This window comes from Mus caroli, unplaced genomic scaffold (genome assembly GCF_978045245.1).
Source record: "Mus caroli unplaced genomic scaffold, Mus_caroli_1 scaffold_6, whole genome shotgun sequence".
Classification (NCBI taxonomy): domain Eukaryota; kingdom Metazoa; phylum Chordata; class Mammalia; order Rodentia; family Muridae; genus Mus; species Mus caroli.
Window position 1 is genome coordinate 46889685 of NW_028227261.1, and position 21560 is coordinate 46911244.

Genomic DNA, 21560 nt, shown 5'->3' on the forward strand with positions numbered 1-21560 from the left:
TAGTGAAGACGACACTATAGGAAATTGGTCAGTTAGGCCTGTTAGAGGACATTCATTCTACAGTCAAGGCTATAATCGTGCAAGCTTACTCCCAAAGGCCACCCCCTCCCCCTATAAAATTGAGACAAACATCCCACATAGCCCAAGCAAGCCTCAAACTCACTATGTAGCCAAGGATGGCTTTGAACTCTTGAGCTTTTACCTCAACACCATAGACATTTTATGTAGTGCTGGGGATTAAACCCAGTACCTTAGACTTATCAAGTCTTCCAAAGGCAGCAGCCTACTCTCCTAGGCTTAGCAATGGTTCTGCTTAGCACACACCCTGGGTAGACAGAGCTCTTACTACCCCACCCGTCCCCGCAGCACTACTCACCCTCCAGTCCCATCAAGAAGTTTACTTTCCACAAAGCTGTAGATGTCTTGGAACTCCTGCTCTCGACAGGGCAGAGAGTCAGGCACAGCAGACACATGCAACCTACAGTTGGTGGTAGATAGAAGAACAGAAAGGCCTGAAGGTCTGTCACCATCTACCCAATAGAAGGGAAAAGACCCGTCTACTATTCCTATATGGGAGCTATATGATAAAAGGGAATGTTTCACTTATCATCTCTCTCTATGATGCCCCACCCAGTTTCCCTCTTCTACAACAGAACCACTCGGGTAGACTCAAACCTACGACTTTCCAAAAATCTTGATGTCTGACAGGACCTAGGTTCCGGCATTTTAAAAGAATTCTTTAGGGCTCTCAAACTAAGGGGCACCACTCATAGAGACAGCTCCCACCCCAGACATGATGGCAGCAGGACTCTAGGTGTTTCCTTCCTGTGCATCCATCAGCCAGAGGTTTTTGTTTAGGTGCTTGTCATACTGTCCCCCGTCTGCATGTATAATAGTGCTGGCTCAACCAACCTTCAATTTCTGGGAAGGGAAGGCTCCATCACTGCTGTCTACCCCAAGCAGGACCCCTGAGTAGCTTACCTTAGCCGTGCCTCTTCCAGCACACTAGCTGGCTCCTGGACAGCCAAGTTTCTGTCTCGGATCTGAGGAGTGGCACGATGAGGTGTTCTAAGTTTAGGCTGTATTTAAAGAGAGTATCGGCTGTAATAAAACAAAACTACCCAGAACTGGTAAAAGACAAAAGGTAATCTTACCTCCTACGTGCATAAAATAAAAATTACTCATCCCCCATCCCTACCCGCTCACATCAAACATGTTCATAGTCCAAACATGATCCCTTTTCTCTAATATTTATGTAGAATTGGGATTAAAATAGTTAATTTGAGGAAATAAAAAAATATAGATTATTCAGCAGGAATGGTGGTGCACACAAATCCTAGGACCCAGGAAGCAGACACAGGGCAAAGATATACAATTAGACAACCTCAAAACTAAACAAAACCCTCAGGGCTTCATATATATTATGAAGGTGATCTGCCACTAAATTATAGTTCAAAGCAAATACATATATATACATACACACACACACACACACACATATATTATATATATAATATATAATCACAAGCTACTCTGGGGGGTGGGTGTAGAGGAGCCATAGGTCATGTGTGATTCCTGAAATCTTTTTATTTGAAAATATGGGTAAGCTTTGACTCAGGTATTCTTCCATTTTTGCAGTTTGCAAAAAAAAAAAAAAAAAGCCTCATCAGATTTTTCTACTACAAATCCCTGTCCCTGAGCTCATTCATAGGCCTATTCTTTCTTTATAAACAAAAAAACCATATTTCATGTACAGGGGTGTTTTATATGTATATTTGTGTGTGTGTGTGTGTGTACCATGTGTGTGCTTGGTGTCCAAAGACATCAGAAAAGAACAGTTAGTTTGCCAACAGTGGAATTACTACTGACAGTTGTGAATTGGCATTGAGTGCTGGGAATTAAACTCAGGTCCTCTGGGAAAGCAAAGTTCTTTAAACCCTGAGCCATTTCCCCAGCTCCAGAGGCTCTTTCTTTTTTGAGGGTTACTTTATGGAACAGACCAGTGCTTTGTCTCATTTCTCCTCCAGGAGTGGAGTAACAGTCATAGCTCCAATTGTTCCCCAGCTACAGTATGTGCAGACTCTAATTGTTTAAAAGGTCATTCATCAATTGGGAGAAAACAGCCCCCGAAGGAAAAGTACCAGAAGTCTACAAGATGTTTTAATTATGCTCCAGGTGAGACCCAGGGTAAGAGAGAACTTTTTGTACACATACTACAGTAAATGTGGCTCTAGTTCAAATAGGATCTACTAGACTCCCTTCCCTAGAGCCTGTTCTTAGATTTCAGCCTCAGCTCCAGCTTGATCTGGAAAAATGGAAAACAATATCTAAGTGAGCATTTCTTAACTGTACGCTAAAGAGTTCTGTTATGTTTTGCCCTGGTATTTCTCAAACCCACCTCTGTACGAGAAGACTCCAACATCTTTAATGCTGCTACAGTTCCACAAGAACTTCCTTCCATTTTGCTATTGCATAGTCACTGCCACACTGAAGCAGCACTCCTGGTTTCTCAGCTGCATTAAGTGCAACCTGGGCTTCAGTTCCCTATGCATGCCAAGGGAAATGCAAACACCAGAATACGTCAGTGTCTAGACTCCCCTCAGGAGGCTGGGCTCTTGGCCATTTCACTCTGGCCCTTGAGAGAAACTTGAGCCCAAATCACCTTGAGCTAGCACATGCTGAAGTCTGGGACCAGCCTGGACTACATAGCAACACACTGTCTTCTAAAAGAACACAAGAGTAAAAAGCTCATCTTTAAGTAGACTAATTTTCAGTCCTCAAGTTCATGTAGGTCTGCTCCTCTGAGGGACAGACTTTCTTAAATAAGCTAAGAATCCAACTGTTACTGTTTGGTCTTGGCATAACCATTCTTTACCATACAAGAGGGACATATCACTGGGAAAGAAACGCAAAAGAACCTTACATTTTTCTTTGGTGACTTGGAGGGGGTCTGCCGGGTCCTGGAGTGCCCCAGGGAATTTCTTGTTGGGAGGGAGGGAATGAACCCATCTTCCTCCTCACTCTCGGAGTCTGACACTTCTGCTGAGGATACGGACTCTTCCTCTTCCTGGTCACTTTCATCACCATCTAGAAGGCTGAGTGATGGAGACTAATTATTTTCTATTATTTAGTATACAGGCCTCAATGACTGCATAACGTATGCTTTAGAGGTATTACAGTCTATCCCACCACCAGGAAATATGGCATTTGTTTCATTTCGGATATAGGCATTACATATTCCACTAAATCCCTCAACAAAATATATTCCCTATTTTATTCATGAGAAAATAAGTATTAGAAATGTTCATCTTCCCCAAATTCAGCTCAGAAGCTCAAATTCAAAAAGGTCTATTAAAATCAAAATTAATGCTTTCAGGCATCCCACATTCCCGGTCTTGCTGAAACACCAGGCCTGAGCCAAGGAGCCACAAGGCCAGGTCAACATTTCTGGTCCCTTTCAGACTATGACACTTGTACAAAATGCTAGGTGAAAGTGTGAGTATCAATGTACTGGCCTTCAAATAGAAGGGACATTAAGGGAGGTACAAGACGCTATCACAGAAGGGAGCAAGGCTGTTTTGCTTTTTAATGGGCAGTCTTACCAAAGCTGTTGCCTAATCCGCTTCAAAGTCAAGAGAGAACTCCGTCTATGGACACGAGAACTACGTATGGGTTCTTTGTGCGTTTCTTGTTCTTTTGCCTTCCTGCAAGGTATCACATCAGGGTTATAGGAAGGCATTTCGGGAAGCAAGGATCCAAAGTGTGTACTGGAGATGGCTAGGTCTCACTGGCTTCCATTCTTTTATACTAACCTTGGCAAAGAGTTCAACTTTGCTAACAAACTTATAAAAGAGATCTATTTTTTTTTTTTTGTTTTTTGTTTTTTTGAGACAGGGTTTCTCTGTATAGCCCTGGCTGTCCTGGAACTCACTTTGTAGACCAGGCTGGCCTTGAACTCAGAAATCCACCTGCCTCCCAAGTGCTGGGATTAAAGGCGTGCGCCACCACGTCTGGCTGAGATCCAAAATTTTAACACATCATTTAAATCAGACTTATCACACTGCTATCATAGAACAAAATGGACTAACCATCAAAAGATTTTGTCCCTTTTTTATTTGTCATGTTTACAAAGTCTCAAAGTTAGCAGAAATACACTCAGTATAAAATATGTATTGAGCAACTTATTATGAGCAAGGTGCTAGAAATTTCTACTTAAGAAAACATTGAAAATCATGCTATTTGTAGTCTGTCAAATTTTTATTATACAACATTATCTGAAGTGGAAATTCTTTTTTTTTTTTTTTAACAACTCAGTTGTGGCATGTAATGTTTTTCTGAGGGCCCCTGATGTTTAGAAAGAACATAAATAGAATCCACATATAAATAGAACATTCAGAGGACACTCTTGCACTGCTACCCCGTGCAATGCTTGACTGGTCTTTACTTTGCAGAGAGAAACTCATCAAAGAACTTGTAGTGTTGCAGTTGCTTCTGGCCACATCCATGACTCATGGTGCTGCTGCTGATTTAGTGCTTGGTGTTTGCTATTGATGTGGACCTCTGGCATCCTGACAACCAACCGTGTAATCACCCCAAGGCCTACGTCTAAACAGGTCCACAACGCCCTTTTCCTGTTAACCTTTTTTACCACTGCCACCTCTCTGGTTGGTGGGCTAGAAGGGAAGGTTGAAGCATTGAGGAACCCTAAATAAAGTAGGTTTTGAAAAAAAATCTAAGTTTACAATTATCTACTCAAGTGCCAAACTATAAAGCTTGTCCTAGATTTATCATCTTTTTTTTTAATACTATATTTAAGAGTAGATTCCAGGTTAAAGAAAACAAAAATCAAAAACCAACTTGATAGAAAACAAAATGATCAGGCTGGGCATGCTAGCGCACGCCTTTAATCCCAGCACTTGGGAGGCAGAGGCAGGCGGATTTCTGAGTTCGAGGCCAGCCTGGTCTACATAGTAAGTTCCAGGACACCCAGGGCTACACAGAGAAACCCTGTCTCCAAAAACCAAAAAAAGAAGACTGCCTCTGCCTCCTGATTACAGGTGTACGCTACCATACCCAAACTCAAAGAACACTCCAAAATACAGATTCCCAGGGCCCGAGACATGGAGCATAACTTACTAGAGCTCTTTTGTGAAACCTTTACTTAGGAAAGATCCTCAGTCTGGTTAGACGAGATCAGTACGCTTCTCTCTGCAGCACTCATTTCTCGCCACATAACGTATCTCAAGTTGCTCACGATGGGGCAACGCTCCTGCATACCTCCTAACCATGACAGGGGGCAACACTCCTGCTTACCTCCTAACGTATACTGGTGTCAGACCCCCAGAGGGCACCACTGAAGATCTCAACCCATTCCTGATAGGGCTAAGTGTGTTCTCCACACCAAGCTTTGTGGTCGTCATGGCTGGGTTCCGGGCTCTCAGAGTCACACTACCTTTGGCACAAAACGGTTGAGCTTGTCCATTTTTAACTCGACTTTCCAAAGCTGAAGAGGGCTTGATTTCATGAGGTTTATTAGACTTTTTAGGAGGTGAGGTGGCCTCAGAGAAGGCTGCTCTTCTTTTAGATGTTTTTTGATAATCCAAGGAGTCACACGAGCTCTTCTTTGACCACCTCGTGTTAGGCTTCCTGGTAAAACCTAAGCCTAGAGAGACAGACATTATACCTATTAATACAAACCCCCCATCTCATGACATTACTGAAGTAACACAATGGAAGTTATTCATACTTGGTATTAATCCACAGTTTCCTTCTGTAGGCCAATGGCCTCTTCTTTTTTTTTAAACGATTTTTCTATTTATAAATGTATACAACTTTTATTTATTATTTTAATATTTCTGCACTAAGAATTGAATACAGGACCTTGCTAAGCATGTGCTCCACCACTGAGCTGCATCTGCATGATCTAGAATTTGATTTCTAGGTCAGCTTTTATAAATAAATATTCAGTAATTAAGTTTTCTCAAGTCAACACTACACAGTACCCACCCGCAATGCACCAGAATTTGAAGAAATTTTATAGTACATTACTAAAGTGTCACCAGACCCAAGTTATTTCTGGTCTTTTTAAACCCAGACTATATCTGCCAAGATAAAGGAGGGATTCCTGAAGACAATCTTTACATGTAGGTCTGTTCCACACTTGCCAGGATTATGAGAATCAAGAATCACAGCCCTAGTCAGGGTTATACCTTTAATTCCAGCACTTGGGAGGCAGTGGCAGGCAGATTTCTGAGTTCGAGGCCTGCCTGTTCTACAGAGTGAGTTCCAGGACAGCCAGGGCTACACAGAGAAACCCTGTCTCAACCCCCCCAACCCCAAATAAATAAATAATCACAGCCTTCCATAGATATAGCTGAACTATTAAAGAGGCAAGGTGTATATTAGGCCCTAGTAAAAAACAAAAGGTGAATGAGATTCAACCTTGATACTTCCCACAGGAAGTGCTGATCTAACTGAGGGGGTTGGCAGGCAAACAGAAACACACACCTTTGATCTCAGCACTCAGAGGATCTCTGAGTTTGAGGACAGCCTGGTTTATAGAGTGAGATCCAGCAAAGTCAGGACTACACAGAGAAACTGTCTTAAAAAACAAAAAGCCGAGGGAGGGTATAGGAGACTTTTGGGATAGCATTTGAAATGTAAATGAAGAAAATAGCTAATAAAAAATTGAAAAAAAAAAGGAAAAAGAAAACAAAAAGCATAGAGGAGCCATTTTGAGTTTTATATATATGGCATGAGACACACGCAGAGCTTAAAGAGGCATCAAGTGTCAGTGTGAATCATTAATTAGGGTGGCTCTATTCACAATCATAAAAAGCTAGAAACATTCAGATGTCTTCTATTAAGAATATAAGGTGTAGGGGCTGGTGAGATGGCTCAGTGGGCAGGAGCACCCGACTGCTCTTCCGAAGGTCCAGAGTTCAAATCCCAGCAACCACATGGTGGCTCACAACCATCCGTAACGAGATCTGGCGCCCTCTTCTGGAGTGTCTGAAGACAGCTACAGTGTACTTACATATAATAAATAAATAAATCTTAAAAAAAAAAAAAGAATATAAGGTATAGTTATTGATACAATGGAGCAGTGCATAAAAAGGAAATCACCAATAGGATGATAATAGATGATAATAGGGATGACTCCCAAATGGATGAAACTAAGAGAGACAGACAAAAATCACATTGTGATTCCAACAATGACACCCCAGAAGAAGCCAATTATAGAGGCAGCAAACACATCACCAGGCAGCAGGCGCTGGGGGAGGAAGAACTGGTTTATCATGAAGGGGCATAAGCACACTGAGGTAAAACTATTTTACAACCCCACTTACCATCGAGTTCCAGCGACTTCTTTGCACTGGGGATGACAATATCAGCAGGAGTCTGGTGAAATTTGGAAGTGGAATGACTTGATTTGATCCCTTTGACCTCTTGTTCTGACGTGTTCTGGGCAGGGCTTTTTACATTCTTAATCTTGGCTTTTAAAGGTTTTTGCCACTCAGGACTATCTTCTTGTTCCCTTAATGCTGCAAGCACTTCTGGTGGCAGTGGTGCAAAGCCCTTTTTATTCCAGGATAGCTTCACAAACAGTGTCTCCTCACTTTTCTCATTCACAGGGATCACTTCTTCTGGGGCTAATGCCACTACCTGAATTTGGGAAGTGAGATGAACAAGAAAATGTGAAGACTACACAGCTAAGAAAGACTGTCATGGCTGCAGTGAAAACTATTTAACCTCCCATCTTTATATGAAATGAGACAGACCCTGTACAGCACACTGACTGAGAAACTGAGCATTTAAAAAGCCATGAATAGTTCAAGGATTTTGATGAAATATAAATTATTCCTATTTTGATTTTGAGACAGTGTCTTTCTATGTAGCCCTGGCCTGCCTCCAACTCAGAGAACTGCCAGCCCCTCCCCTCCCTCCTGTGGGCCCAACAAATTATTCTTTTTCTCTCTCATAGGCTTTACTATGAGACAGGGTCTCCTGTAAATTCTGATCCTAACTCTACTTCTTGAGTATTGGAATTCCAGATGTGTACAACTACAGCTGTGTATTGAACCCAGGGCTTCATTCATGCTAGGCAGATGGTCTACTAACTGGACTATATCCTCACCCTGCCTGGCTTCTCTGCTTCATTCTTGCTATCGTCTCAGTTCAAGCACATATTAGCCCATTCTTTGCTTCCCCACCCCCACCCCCAATCTATTAATCTAGGTCAAACTGGATCAACACGATAAACAGTAACGGTAGTCCCACACAGCTCCAAGGTCAGATGACTTAAACTCTTCTCTTCCTCTCCTCTCCCCCCTTACCCCTTCTCTGTTTGGTTTTGAGACCTCTGGCTATCCTGTAGACCTGGCTGGCTTAGAACTCTGAGACCTACCTGCCTTTGCTTCCCAAATTCTGGGATTAAAGGCACGAGCCACCACCTTCCTGCCTCTGTTCATTGCCTTCTAAGATCAAGCTCCACCTCACTTGTTGCTTGGTGTTCCCTAAATGGCCTTGCACACTAGCAGGCTGGCTTTAATCACAGTCCTGCTTATAACTCTCTGTGTTCCTTACACACCATTCTCCTCTGCCCTTCTGTTGTAGCTACTTTCTGTTGCTATGATAAAACACTGACCAAAGCTAACTGGTGGAGGAAAAGATTCATTTCACCTTACAGCTTGCAGTCATGGTAAAAGTCCATCACTGAGGGAACTGGAGACAGGAACTTAAGCAGAGATCAAGGAAAAATGAATGCTGTTTTCTGGCCTATTTTTGTTGTTGTTGGTTTTTTTTTTTTTTTTTTTTTTTTTTTTTTTTTTTTTTTATGACCCAGAAGGTAGCATACTCAGTGGGCTGGGCTCTTCACATTAGTCATTAATAAAATGCCCCAGAGACTTGCTTACAGACCGATTTGTTGGAGGTATTTCCAAACACCTCTCTTTATGTCAAGTTGAGAAAAGCTAAACAGCACATCTTTCAAATCTATGTGCTTCAATGTCTGCATCTACCTTTCCTGCCTTCATTTAACCATGAAATAGATTTCTATAGCCAGGTCAGACCAGTCTCTGTGGCCAATTGTTAAACCAATTCCCCACCGAAAGACAAACCTCACAAGAGAGCATTATCCTGCTATTGGGATATGAAAACAGCTCTAGAAATAAGACTCAACAGGTCACCTCCTGAATCAAAAAATCTTGGAACACAGGCTTGGCTTTAGCAATCAGCACTCTCTGTACTGAGTTATGTAAGGTGAAGTCCTCATTATATACTCAGCCTTACAATGCTCTGTGCATTTCTCACTAAGGCAGTTTCTAATTCCTGCTCTTCTTTCTGGTCAAAATCCCAATGTTACTTCCTCTAGAAAGCCCAGAGCATATGTTCTATGCTGTCAGTATCTGTGTGCTGGGGCAAGCAGCCAAACAGAGATGATTAGAACAGAATTCAAATTAGAACTAGTAATATTCCTGAAGCCATGCAGTGTGGGCGCTAAAGATAGAAGCAGGATTTAAGGCACGAACCTGAACAGGGCCAATGATGGTCTCCACATTAATCTTGTTATCCCAGTCAGAACAGTCATACCAGAATATCTCCTGTGCAGGAGGACTGCGGCCTAACAAGTGCCTTTTAGAGACAGGAATCTCAAGGAATCTGACAAACCACTGTACTCGTGCACATTTCTTGGGAGGAACTTCAGATCCTAGGAGGGTTGGGGAGAACGGGAAGATTAAATAGCAAGGCAAACAACACAGCACTGACTATTGCCTACGTGTCAAACACTACACCACAGATATGCTCACTCCTGATAAACTCTACCAAGCATCTACTATAGCTATCTATCTCCTCACAGGCTAAGAAGCCAAGTTTCAACGACCTAATATTATTTGTCAATGACCAAAGGACCAATCAGCAGCAAAATGACTCCACAAACACTTTTTAAGTTGATCCACTTTCCTTTATTTTTGGCTTTTAGAGGCAGGGTTATGTAGTCCAGGCTGTCCTAGAATTGGCTTTGTAGATCAGGCTGGCCTCAAACTCACAGAGATCCACCCGCCTCTGCCTCCAGAGTGCCGGGATTAAAGGCGTGTGCCACAGGCCTGGAGTTGCTCCATGTTTAAAAAAAAAAAAAAGATTTTATTTTTATTTGATATGTATGAGTGTTTTGACTGAATGCATATATGAGCATAATGTATATGCAGTATCCATGGAGGCTAAAAAGGGGACTCAGCTCCTCAGGAATTGGAGTTGTAGACACGGGTACTAGGAACTAGCCCTGGGTCCCCTAACTGTGTTTCCAGGTACTGAACTCCCTTTTCCAGCCCCGGGCTCTACGCCTTTATAATGTTTATCAGTACACAAGGGCATTTCCAAAGAGATGGAAAACAAGTTACTGGGGCTGGAGAGATAGATGGCTCAGTGGTAAAGAGCACTGGCTGCTCTTTTAGAGCTCCTTAGTTCAATTCCCAGCAACCACATGGTGGCTCACAACCATCTGTAATGGGATCCAGTGTCCTCTTCTGGTGTGTCTGGAGACATCAACAGTGTAATGCATAAAATAAAAAATTAAAAAAAAAAAAAAGAAAAAAGGAAATCAAGTTGCCATAACTGTTTACCATACAAGTTAATGATTATTAAGAAGGCCACCAGTTAGGTATGGTAGTTTACACTTATAACACCAGCACTTGGTAAACAAGGGCAGGAACATCACAACTTAAAAGAATAGAGTTCAGCTTGGGGTACCTGAGATACCCCAATCTCAAAAAATACTAGGATACTAAGAAGATTTAACAAGTAAGGGTACCCAGAGCCAACCCTGATAACCTAGGTTTACTTCCTGGAACCCACTCGGTAGGAGGGGAGAAACAACTCCCACGCATCCTGATTTCTCTCATGCAGACTATAGTGAACTTGAACACACACACACACACTAAACAAGATAAATAAATGTAAAGACAAAATTCAAGTCCTTGTTGAGATGGCAACCAATAACTACCATGATTTCTGGAAACACAGCTTTACTCTTATAACTTACCACTATGATAACATTCCAAAGCCAAAAGGATATATTCTCAAAAGTGTGCTCATGGGCCTCGATCCTTAACTCCGTAGCGATACTAAGTCATCAACTGAAGTTCTACACAAGGGCTCTTAAGTCTTAGACCAAGCTCACACTTCTGCTGTGCTTCCAGCTTGATAACTTGATAAAGTTTCTCTCCACGCTTGTCAGACATCCCTCCCTCCCATCTGTGTTAAGTAAAAGTCTCTTTACTGTTCTTCCTTGTCCCCCTTAGGCATATGAACCTCCACAGGACTCTGCAACTATATCCCTAGGGAGAGATGGCTTTATACAGTTTCAAGTTGCTCCCTTGCTTCTTTTGTTGTTGTTGCTTTTGGAGAGGAGGTTTCTCTGTGTAGCCCTCTTGCTTCCTGCTCTTCTCTCTGGAGTTCTGGCCTGTTCCTACCTTCCCAGACACGGAAGTAGCTGTGAGTACCATCTCACTCACTAGGCAGGTCCTGAATCTGAACCTATGCAGCCTCTAACGAGGAGCACCATTTTTTTCTAGCATGTCAAACTTTGTATAAAAGTCCCTAGGAGGTAAATATAAAAGTGGTGGTTTTTTCCTTCTGTCTGAACCTTTCTAATGCAATTTGCTTCCTCTCTACTTGTAAAGAAATCATACTTGAAAAATTTCATAGTAACTTTTTCATATTAAAAAACACATAACTAGTAGTACGAATCACCAGTTTTCCTAACATCTTTCAAAATTCCTACCCCCAAATGCTGTACTCCAGAAGAACATTCTTGCCCCTAAAAATAATGGAAAGGCTAAATTCTAGCTGGAGAAAGGAACGGCCAATGCGTACGAGGTCCACCTCATCGTCCATGGTGTTCTGCAAGTGTCTGTGAATAGAGAACTCAGTGTCTCCCCTCACGCACACTTTGCAATCATGCCCCATAAGAATAAGGCTCCCATTTCAGGCCCAAACTCACCATTTTGAAATAATTCAATCAGTTTAGCAACATAGGGCTTTTTATTATCTTCCCCCTGAATCAATACAAACTGTCCAACCTTGATGTGAATCTCAGAACCATCATTGATTTTCATACAAATTTCTCTAGAAAGTAACAAACATGGTAATTAAAGTGGGAAAAGATTTTTAAAACTTGATACTACAGACAACATTCTTTTAAAGGACATGCCTGTCCAGCTCCCTCTTCAATTGAGACTGAATTTTTATTTCATGCAATGAGTTCTTGCTTGAATGCTTGCCTATGCACCATATCCATGTGTAGCCCACGAGGGCCTGGATTCCCCAGAACTCAAGTTTACAGAAAGCTGAGTCATAATATTTGTGGGAGAATCAAACCTGAATTCTCTGAAAGATCAGCCAGCGCTCACAACCACTGAGCCATTTCTCAAATTCAAAGATGTTCTTACACTAGAAATTCCTCTAAATGGTGTCTCTTAGCGCTCCACTTATCTCACTAGGAAAACAATGCACCCAGTGAAAGTACACAAAATGGGCTCAATGAACTGTTTTTTAGTATAAATGATTAATTTAGATGCCTTCCTATACTTCTTAACTACCCCAGTTATTGACAAGAACAAGAAAGGCTAGAAAACTGGCTAATATCAAAACTGCTAAGGAGTGAGGAGCTGGCTCAGTGGATGAAGCACTTGCTGAGCAAGCAAGCACAAGGAGTAGAGTTCAGTTTCCCAGCACGCACATAAAAAGCCAGGCAAGGGTGGCAGCCACAGAGAAACAGAGAGACAGACAGAGAGACAGAGAGAGAGAGAGTGTGAGTGTGTGTGTGTCCAGTATTTGGGAAGCAAAACAAGGAATCCCCCAGACAGCTGAGCTCTGGGTTCAGAAAAAAGGAACCTGCACCAACAGAGTATAGGGTCTCCATAAGGATCAGGGATCTTCATGGAAGAGGGGACAGACAAGAAGATTCTAAGAGCTAGAGGTGGTTGATAATAACATCAAGAAAAAAGTGTTTTCCAGACACAACAGGGCAGGTGCACATATGAACTCAAGGCACTTGTGACAGCATGTTCAAGACTTTCACAAGCTCCAGCCAGACACAAACCCTAGCAGAGAGAAGAAGGGCACAAAACCCTACCAGAAGCTCAATAGCTATTGTCATTTGATAGCTAGGAGAGGGTGAGTCAGGTTTCTTTAATAAACTGACCCCTATAGGGCAGGCCCACTCCCAAGACTACCCACACAATACAAATTTAAGTCATCTGGTAAAGGAAAAAAAAAAAAAGGAAAGAAATCTCAAAGTTGGGTAGAAAGGGATGAGATAGGAGAGTGGTGATGGGAGGAATGGGGAGGACAATGAAGGAGCAGAACACAGAATGAAATTCTCAAAGGATTAAAATAGTGCAATAAACAAGTAGAGGGCAATCAAAGCAGCACTCCATTTTCATCAGCTTCAGGCCTCCAGTGAGCACACACACCTCATACATATACCCACACAAGCACACGGTTCCGAAGGACACAGGACCAACATCTCTTTTTATCTTTTAAGTTTCAAATTCACCCTAAGTAGATGACATTATGGTATACATTAGATTTTACTTACAAGCCACAACAGATGTTTCTGCATCAACAAACGTCTTAACAAAATATCGGTTCTATCTATTGTCCCTCAAACCTCAATCCACAGTGAATAGAATTAGAATAGAGAGGCTACATTTTGCATTCCAACCAAAGAGCTTCACTACTGGGGGCTGGTGAAATGGCTCAGTGGGTAAGAGCACTGACTGTTCCTCCAAAGGTCCTGAGTTCAAATCCCAGCAACCACATGGTGACTCACAACCACCCCATAATGAGATCTGACTCCCTCTTCTGGTGCGTCCGAAGTCAGCTACAGTGTACTTATGTATAATAGTAAATAAATCTTTAAAAAGAGCTTCACTACTTACCTGTACATTTGTTGGAGCTGTTTTCGATTCGGCAATGGCCTGCCAACCCATGAGAAAGTTTGTCTGGTCTTCTGCCTTGTGAGGTAGGATGGCATGGTCTGATGGGCTGTAAGATACAGTCAGGTCCTGCCTTAACGGAGTTCAGCATTCTCCCCTTAATACCTCTGCCCTACTACCACACATTTAAACCGGTAACATTTATTTTTTTTATCTTTTTGTTTGTTCTTCAAAACAGTGTCTCTTTACACAGCCCTGGCTGTCCTGGAACTCACTATGTAGACCAGGCTGGTCTCCAACTCACTAAGGGATCCCCCTGCTTCTGCCGCCTAAGTGTTGGGATTAAAGGTGTGCACCACCGTGCCTAGCTCAGTAACACTGAAAAAGTCAATCTCGTTGGAAATCAAATACAGGTGGCTTAGTAGATTTTATATAGAGGCTCAATATGCAAAGAAAATAAATTATAAATGCCTACAAAGTCTTACTAGTAGGCAGGTGGTGGTGGTACACACCTTTAATCCCAGCACTCGGAAGGGAGAGGCAGGTAGATTTCTGTGAATTTGAGGCCGGCCTGGTCTACAGTGTTCCAGGATAGCCAGGGGCGACACCAAGAAAAACACACACACACACACAGAGAGAGAGAGAGAGAGAGAGAGAGAGAGAGAACACTTACTACAAACAAAGCACAATTGTGAACAAATGTCCAAGTGACATCTCTTCAGCTAGGGTAAAATATAGTGTGGTAAAGAACTGTTGGAAGCCAACTCTTAGCAGAATCTTGAGTTATTTACTCACAGGTGGAACTTTTTCACCCTGACGAGAGACTTGTTTTCTTAGCATGTTTTTGCAAGAAGCCCACTACAGCTGAACACACTCTGATAACATCTTGTTTTTCTCCTATGCATCCTGGATCTGTGGTTAAGTGTCTCCAGCTGCACTCCCTAGAGAGTGTATATATACCCATAGTTGCCTTTCAATAAAAGAGAGTTGAGCAGATAGCCTGTGTTGTCTCCATTCTTTGTGACTCTTGCCCCACAACCCCTCTCTCTCTCTTCCAGACCCTGTTGACTGTGGACCGAGTCAAAGAACAACTATGGTGCAAAGAGCCTAAAGGAACGACTGGATGTGAGTCAGGTCTTGTGATTGAGGGAGTAGATCTAAGGATTTTTGAGCTGAATATATTGAGTAATCAGCAGACATTGATAACATGGACTCCAATTAGGGGTTACCAGGGATAGTGGCATAAATCTATAAAAGCAACATTTGAGGGAGTAGCGATGAACTTTATCAAATGTGCCATTCCACTCAGATCGGCAATATGTTTTGGTACACAGGGTAAAATCTATTGGTATTACTTTACATGCTGATTTCTCTATCTCATTATCTGGTTTCAGTCTGGACATAGTTTTGTTATGTTTATTCTCAGAAGCTCCTATCTCAAGTTCGTATATAAATATTGCTCCTCATTCATTCTACATTGCCAATGGAAGTCAATGAGCCAATACAGAGCTTTAGAGGATAGAGTGGAATTCCAATTCTAGGAGGAGTAGAAAAAGAAACAGGAAGGAAGGAAGGCAGGCAGGAAGGAGCAACCCACAAGGAGAGGTCAAGGAAGCAACAGGAGAACTGGAAGAAAAAAGTACAAAAAAATAAAAAATGCAAGTAATATGTGAATATTATCTGGGAGGAAACAGAGCTAGCTTGGAGGTTCAGAATAGAATTGCTCAGTATTTGGCTCAAGGCAATTTTAATAAGTCTTAGTCTTTCAGTGTGGTTATTTGGGAACTAGTTGGTTAAGGAATTGCTACACCTGTACTAATTTTATGAATCTATATTAACATAATAATCATTTTACAGAATAAAGACCTAGCTCAGTTAGTAAAGTGTCATGTAAGCACAAGTGTCCCATCCAGCAGGACCCAGTTATTCGTGGGTGCGAGGGGGACTGCAAACCTGAAGAGAAATGAGCGAGAAAGAGAAGCGAGACCAAGCAAAGAGCTGTCAAGGTTTCATTTTATTAGGCTGAAATGCCAGGTTTTAAGCACACAGCGAGGGAAATAGGGAGGGGCTGAGGGGGAATTAACTAAGAACAAAGAAGTGGGCATCTGGGGGCCTGAAGGCCGAATTCTGACTGCAGGCGGGCGGGAGGCACCCTGAGTCCTATCTCAGGAATGTAGATCCCTCCTTAACAATCCCAGGTGTCAGGCTGGGCTCAGCACATAACTCAGGTCCTTAGAAGTCTTGGGAGTCAGGAAGAGATAAGGAAGAGGGGACTATAATTCAGCTTTTAGGGTCTCTGGTGCCAGGAAGGGATAGGGAGAGGAGGAGGTGACCGGCTCCTAACACAAGGCCATTTGGCTTATTAGGGTGGGAAGCTGTGAAAGGCTTATATTACTTTCTCACGGTATGGTTTCCAACACACGAGGACCTAAGTTTATTTCTCAGAAAGTACATGAAGAACCTAGGCATGGTGGGATGCTCTTGTTATCCTACTGCAGGGGAAACAGAGACAGGTGACTCTCTGGGACTTGCTGACAAGCCAGGCTAACCCACTTGGCAAGTTCCAGGCCAATAAAAGAAACAATCTTTAAAAACAAACAAAACTATACAGAGAAACCCTGTCTCGAAAAACCAAAACCAAAACAAAAAACTAAGTAACAGCTCTTGAGGAATGGACCTCATGTGTACATAGAAATATACCCATACAAAATCACTAGCTATCTAGACTTGCTTTGGCAGAATAGCTTTCTTTGCATCTGATAGACCCAGATCTGAATACTGTGAATAGGTGAAAAGAAATGCTGGTATTAAAGTATATGGTTGAGAGTTGGCTTAGCACTTACCAGCACCAAGTTTAGCTCCCAAGCACCTACATACATGGAGGCTCACAATGTCTGTAATTCCATTTCTAAGGGATTTCATGCTCCCTTCTAACCTCAAAAGCAGGTAATGATAGGTACACGTATATACACACTGGCAGTCATACATTAAAATAAATCTCTAAAGTACATTTGTTTTTAGTGATAGAAAACTGGAAAAGGACTGAAAAGTCTAATATGATTCTCTACAATGGATTTAGACATTATAATCTCTTGGTACTTGTGGCCTCCCTTCCCCCAGCCTGGAACTTGCTTGCTCAAGGGTGGAGCTACCGACTCATTCGTCCTGCCACGCCCACTGCTGGAACCTGCCTTTGCTGCCTGGAGGCACACACGTGTTCGTCCTGCTACTGGACCCTGAGTTACTTGGCGGGATATTGGGTTCCCTCCCCCTTCCTTTATAACTGAGTGTCTGGAAATAGTAAAATTGAGCTTTGATCAGGATTTGTCTTAGCTCCATTCTTTCTTCCGCCCCGTCTAGATTCCTCTCTTTTCAGCGAACTGCCATTCTCAGTTGAACCGTTCGTGTTGTGGACTGCGGGCAGGCCGCAACAGGTACTAATAAGAATATCAACCATACCAATCTTAGAATTAAGTAATTAGTACTAAGCTTTTAATCAAAATGTGATGCTTCTCTTATAGGGTTAACATTACTCTGAATTACTAATCAGAACAAAGTCTTGTTGGAAAAAAGAATTGTAAAAGCTGTAGAAATCCAAATTAAACAAATGGATTTCCTCAAATTCTATGGCATCGTATCTTATACAATGTTCAGAAACACTTGATCCCTAAAATTTCTCTGCTTTAAAAAAAAAGTATTTAGGGGCTGGTGAGATGGCTCAGTGGGTAAGAGCACCCGACTGCTCTTCTGAAGGTCCAGAGTTCAAATCCCAGCAACCACATGGTGGCTCACAACCATCCATAACGAGATCTGGCGCCCTCTTCTGGAGTGTCTGAAGACAGCTACAGTGTACTTACATACAATAAATAAATCTTTTTTTTAAAAAAAAGTATTTAAAAAACTCCAATAATGAAATGAAGACACTGGGTTACTAAGGGAGTCTGGCCCTGACCCCTTCTTCCTGTAAAAAAACAGCCTTCTCCTTTATTTATACTCTGAATGAAGTTTAGCGTAGCAAAAATCTCAGGAGTTGGGCAGGGAAAAGAGATACATGAGTGACAGCCATAAAACTTCAGCATTTGGGAGGCAGAGACAAATACATTTCTGTTGAGTTCCGGTCCAGCCCTGTCTACATGGCAAATTCCAGGTTAGCTAGGACTACACATAGCAAGACCTTGACTCAAAAACAACAAACAAACCAACAGGTGCAAATGATCATGCTATGATTGTGTAGAGTATAATTTGAACACATTCCCAATGTCACGAATGGGTACTGCTCTGGCAGCACTACTAACGTGAATCTTAATCAAATACAAGGTAGACCTAAACAAAGAGCTAAGAAGCCAGGCCTAGTGGCATAGGGCATAATCCCAATTATCCAGGATTCTGAGGTAGGAGGATCGCCAACTTCAAGGCCTGTCAGACTAAGTTCAAGGACAGCATGGGCAAATTAGATGCTATCTCAAAACGTGGAAAAGGGCTGGGGATATGGGTCAGGAGTTGTACTTGCAGCTCTAGGTTCAATCTCCAGTACTTGGGAGAAAAATAAAATTGAATTCATACTGTTCAATAATGTTCGGGTAAAAATTAGTGAAAGTGCTTGAATCTATACAAATGTTAAAAAAAATCCCAACACTTCCTTTCAACATATATTCTTTTTATTCACTGATGCAACACATAATTGTAAGAAATAAATCTTGTAAATTGCCCCAGCTTTCCACAATGAAAACAAATGTCTCTAAAATAAAAAGCACAGACTCAAGCAAATTGTAGTACTCAGTAAGTATTCATTTAAATAAAATGGAAATATCAACTGAATGACTTATTTGTAGCAAATTCCTATTTTCCATCAAAGCTTCTATAATCCTCAAATAATCTAACTTTAAGATAAATGGTGTTTAAAGGGCATTTAAAGTCATAAAGACACTAGGCATGATGGTGCTCAATCCCAGAAGTTGAGAAACAGAGGTAGGCAAATCTGAGTTCAAGTCCAGCCTGGTCTATATAGAGTTCTACGGCAGCCAGGGTGACACACTGAAACCCTCTCTCAAAATTAAAACAACAACAAAAACCTTATATAGTCATTTTTTGGAAACTAAAAAAACTTTCATACAAATTCTTGGATATATGCCCACTCTATGACTCGGTAATTCATATACCTATCAGAAAAGACATGAACCAAAATGTTCCCATTAGTAGTATAGAACAAAATTAATCAAATTATTAAAACTTGCACTGTTGTAGCTTGGGACTGTATTTTCCCAGAGGTCACTTGATAAAAGCCAGGCTGCTGTGTGATAGGCTTTTGGGAACTGATTGCCTCACAGAGTATCTGACCTCTTCAATGGATTAAAGGTTCATAAATTGATGGGCTATTTGGGAGATGATAGAAACTTTGAAATCTCTTAAAATCAAGGAAACAGGCGTTAGAGAGATGGCCCAATGGTAAGAGTACCTGTTGCTCTTGTAGAGAACCTGAGCACCCACATAGCAGCTTAAAACCACCTTTAACTATAGTTCCAAGGAATAGGACACCTTCTTCTGGCCTCTGAAGACACCAGGCACATACTTCATATATAGACACATACATGACTTAGGTAAAAGGAGTAGATCCTTAGGGACAAGCCTTTGGGGTGCCCTTATCTTGTCCTGACATGACCCTAGACAGAAATATCTGAAATTGTAAGCCAAAGTAAATCTACCTTCCTTTTTAGTTTTTTTTTTTCAAGTACTTTGTCATAGCAACAGAAAGCTGGCAAACACATGCACACAAAATGTAGGATTCCTCACAAAATGAAAAGATGACAAGTTAGATGCCTACAGGACAAAAGGCCTGCTACCTGCTGTCCTTAGGACTTCTTTTCAGAACTCCTAATTATTCGTAAAATTTCCACTGAGGAATGACACGCATATAGAAGCATGTTGAAGTGCGAATACACAGCTCAACCAACTACTCTTCCACACCCCCCCACTCTCCCCCTCCATCAGCAAAAATAGTGAATGGACTGGGGAGCCAGGAGGATTGGTTTGGCAAAGAGAAGAGTTTGACTTCTAGAGATATCCAATGGAAGGATACCACAAGTCTGAGCCCAGTACAGGAACCATACTCAATGCAAAAACATAAAAGGAACCTTAGTAAAAGTTAAGCCCAAACTCTTGACACACATATCTCACTTAAATCTTTAAAGTAATTCCAGAACAATGTATGTAGATTCATAGAAGATGCTGGATAATAAATATTTGCTAATGAAAGGGAGATGTTATCTTTGTACGAGTTAAGTCTGAACAGTCAGATACCAATAAACTACCTTACCTTATGTATCATCGCATCACCTGTGAAAATAAGACAGCATTTACTTCTGGCAGCTTATAATATATAGTAAGTTAGGCTTCCCAATCACAGAGTGGCAGGTCCACCAGACCCATTTCCTAATCCACAAAATAGAAAAATAGTATCTCTTTTTATTCAACCAATATTATTTGAGGCCTGTGTACTAAGCACTGTTCTAAGATAATCAGACTAAGAGAAAAATACGGTATGATAAACCAATGTCCATCCTACTGTAGCCAACTATTGAAACAATGGATTCCAAGAAGCTTTTTTGACTTGTCCCCAGAACTTCATCCTGAAGCCAGAGGAACAACTTGTCTTCAGGGAGGATTAGCAACAACAGTCTGGAGGAGCCTCTTTGGAAAGGGGGCTGAGATGTGTGTCTACAGAAATGTGTTCAAGGACAAACAGGGCTACAGAGAGAAACTCTGTTTTGAACCCCCTCCCGCACCTTCCCCAATCTAATTCTGAAGAAGCAGGGTGTGGTGCACGCCATTAATTCTACAGCCAGAGGCAGTCTCTAAGTTCGAGGCCAGCCTGGTTCCAAGCAAGCTACAGGACAACCGGCTCTACACAGAAATGTCTAAAAACCATTACAGTAGAAAATAGTTACGATTATTCGACTTCAATGGAAAACTAAAAAGACCTCGTGACAGGAATCTCACAGCTCAAAGCTTAGAACTCCCAATTTCTCCGATTGTTACGAGAAGGCTAGACCCAAGAAAGTAGAATACGAGCCATTAGATGTTCTCTCCAGTGACTGGAGATGAAAGCTCACTTAAGGGCAAGCCATGTGGACAGGAGACGCCAAAGTCCCAGAAAGTGACCTAGAGAAAGTCTGTCTCTGGGCGGAATCACCAGTAAAGCGGAGAGCAACACCAGCTCCGCGGTTCCAGAGGAAGGGTTGCGAGTGCTTTTCAGAAGCAGTGCACGCGGAGAGCCAAAGCCTTAGGCTCCCCCCGAGGGCCGGCGCCACCCGCTTCTCCGAGGTCTCCTTCAGTGCAGGAAGTGTTCCCGGAGCTCCGGGGAGGCGAGGAGAAGGTTTACAGGCTCGCGAGCGGTGCGGGCACCGACGGCCCTAGGTGCGCGTGTGTGTAGTCCGTGGACAACGACCCGCACTCACCTCGCCGACGCTTTGCAGTCCAGGCACTGGAGTAGCTGGGGGACGCTCGCTTGTCCAGGTCGGGCTCCTCCGGGAGACCACGGCTGCAACACGTAGTCCCAGCTCTCAGCTGACCAAGAATGGAAGGCTCCGGAGAAAACTTTTCGCGCCACTAACCGAAACCCCG

General features: G+C 42.3%; 1 protein-coding gene across 1 annotated transcript in view; it reads right to left on the bottom strand.

Moving 5' to 3' along the window:
* The window catches only part of Orc1 (origin recognition complex subunit 1), a 33883-nt gene extending 12351 nt beyond the window's left edge, over positions 1-21532 (bottom strand). The window contains exons 1-10 of the mRNA XM_085839107.1: positions 21395-21532; positions 13944-14049; positions 12002-12126; positions 9531-9709; positions 7350-7665; positions 5314-5662; positions 3603-3704; positions 2924-3095; positions 982-1079; positions 377-478 (exon numbers count right to left, since the gene is read on the bottom strand). Of these exons, the coding sequence (XP_085695233.1) occupies positions 377-478; positions 982-1079; positions 2924-3095; positions 3603-3704; positions 5314-5662; positions 7350-7665; positions 9531-9709; positions 12002-12126; positions 13944-14038 (1538 nt within the window). The 5' untranslated portion in view covers positions 14039-14049; positions 21395-21532. The remainder of the gene's footprint in view (positions 1-376; positions 479-981; positions 1080-2923; positions 3096-3602; positions 3705-5313; positions 5663-7349; positions 7666-9530; positions 9710-12001; positions 12127-13943; positions 14050-21394) is intronic.
* Between the last annotated feature and the right edge of the window lie 28 nt (positions 21533-21560).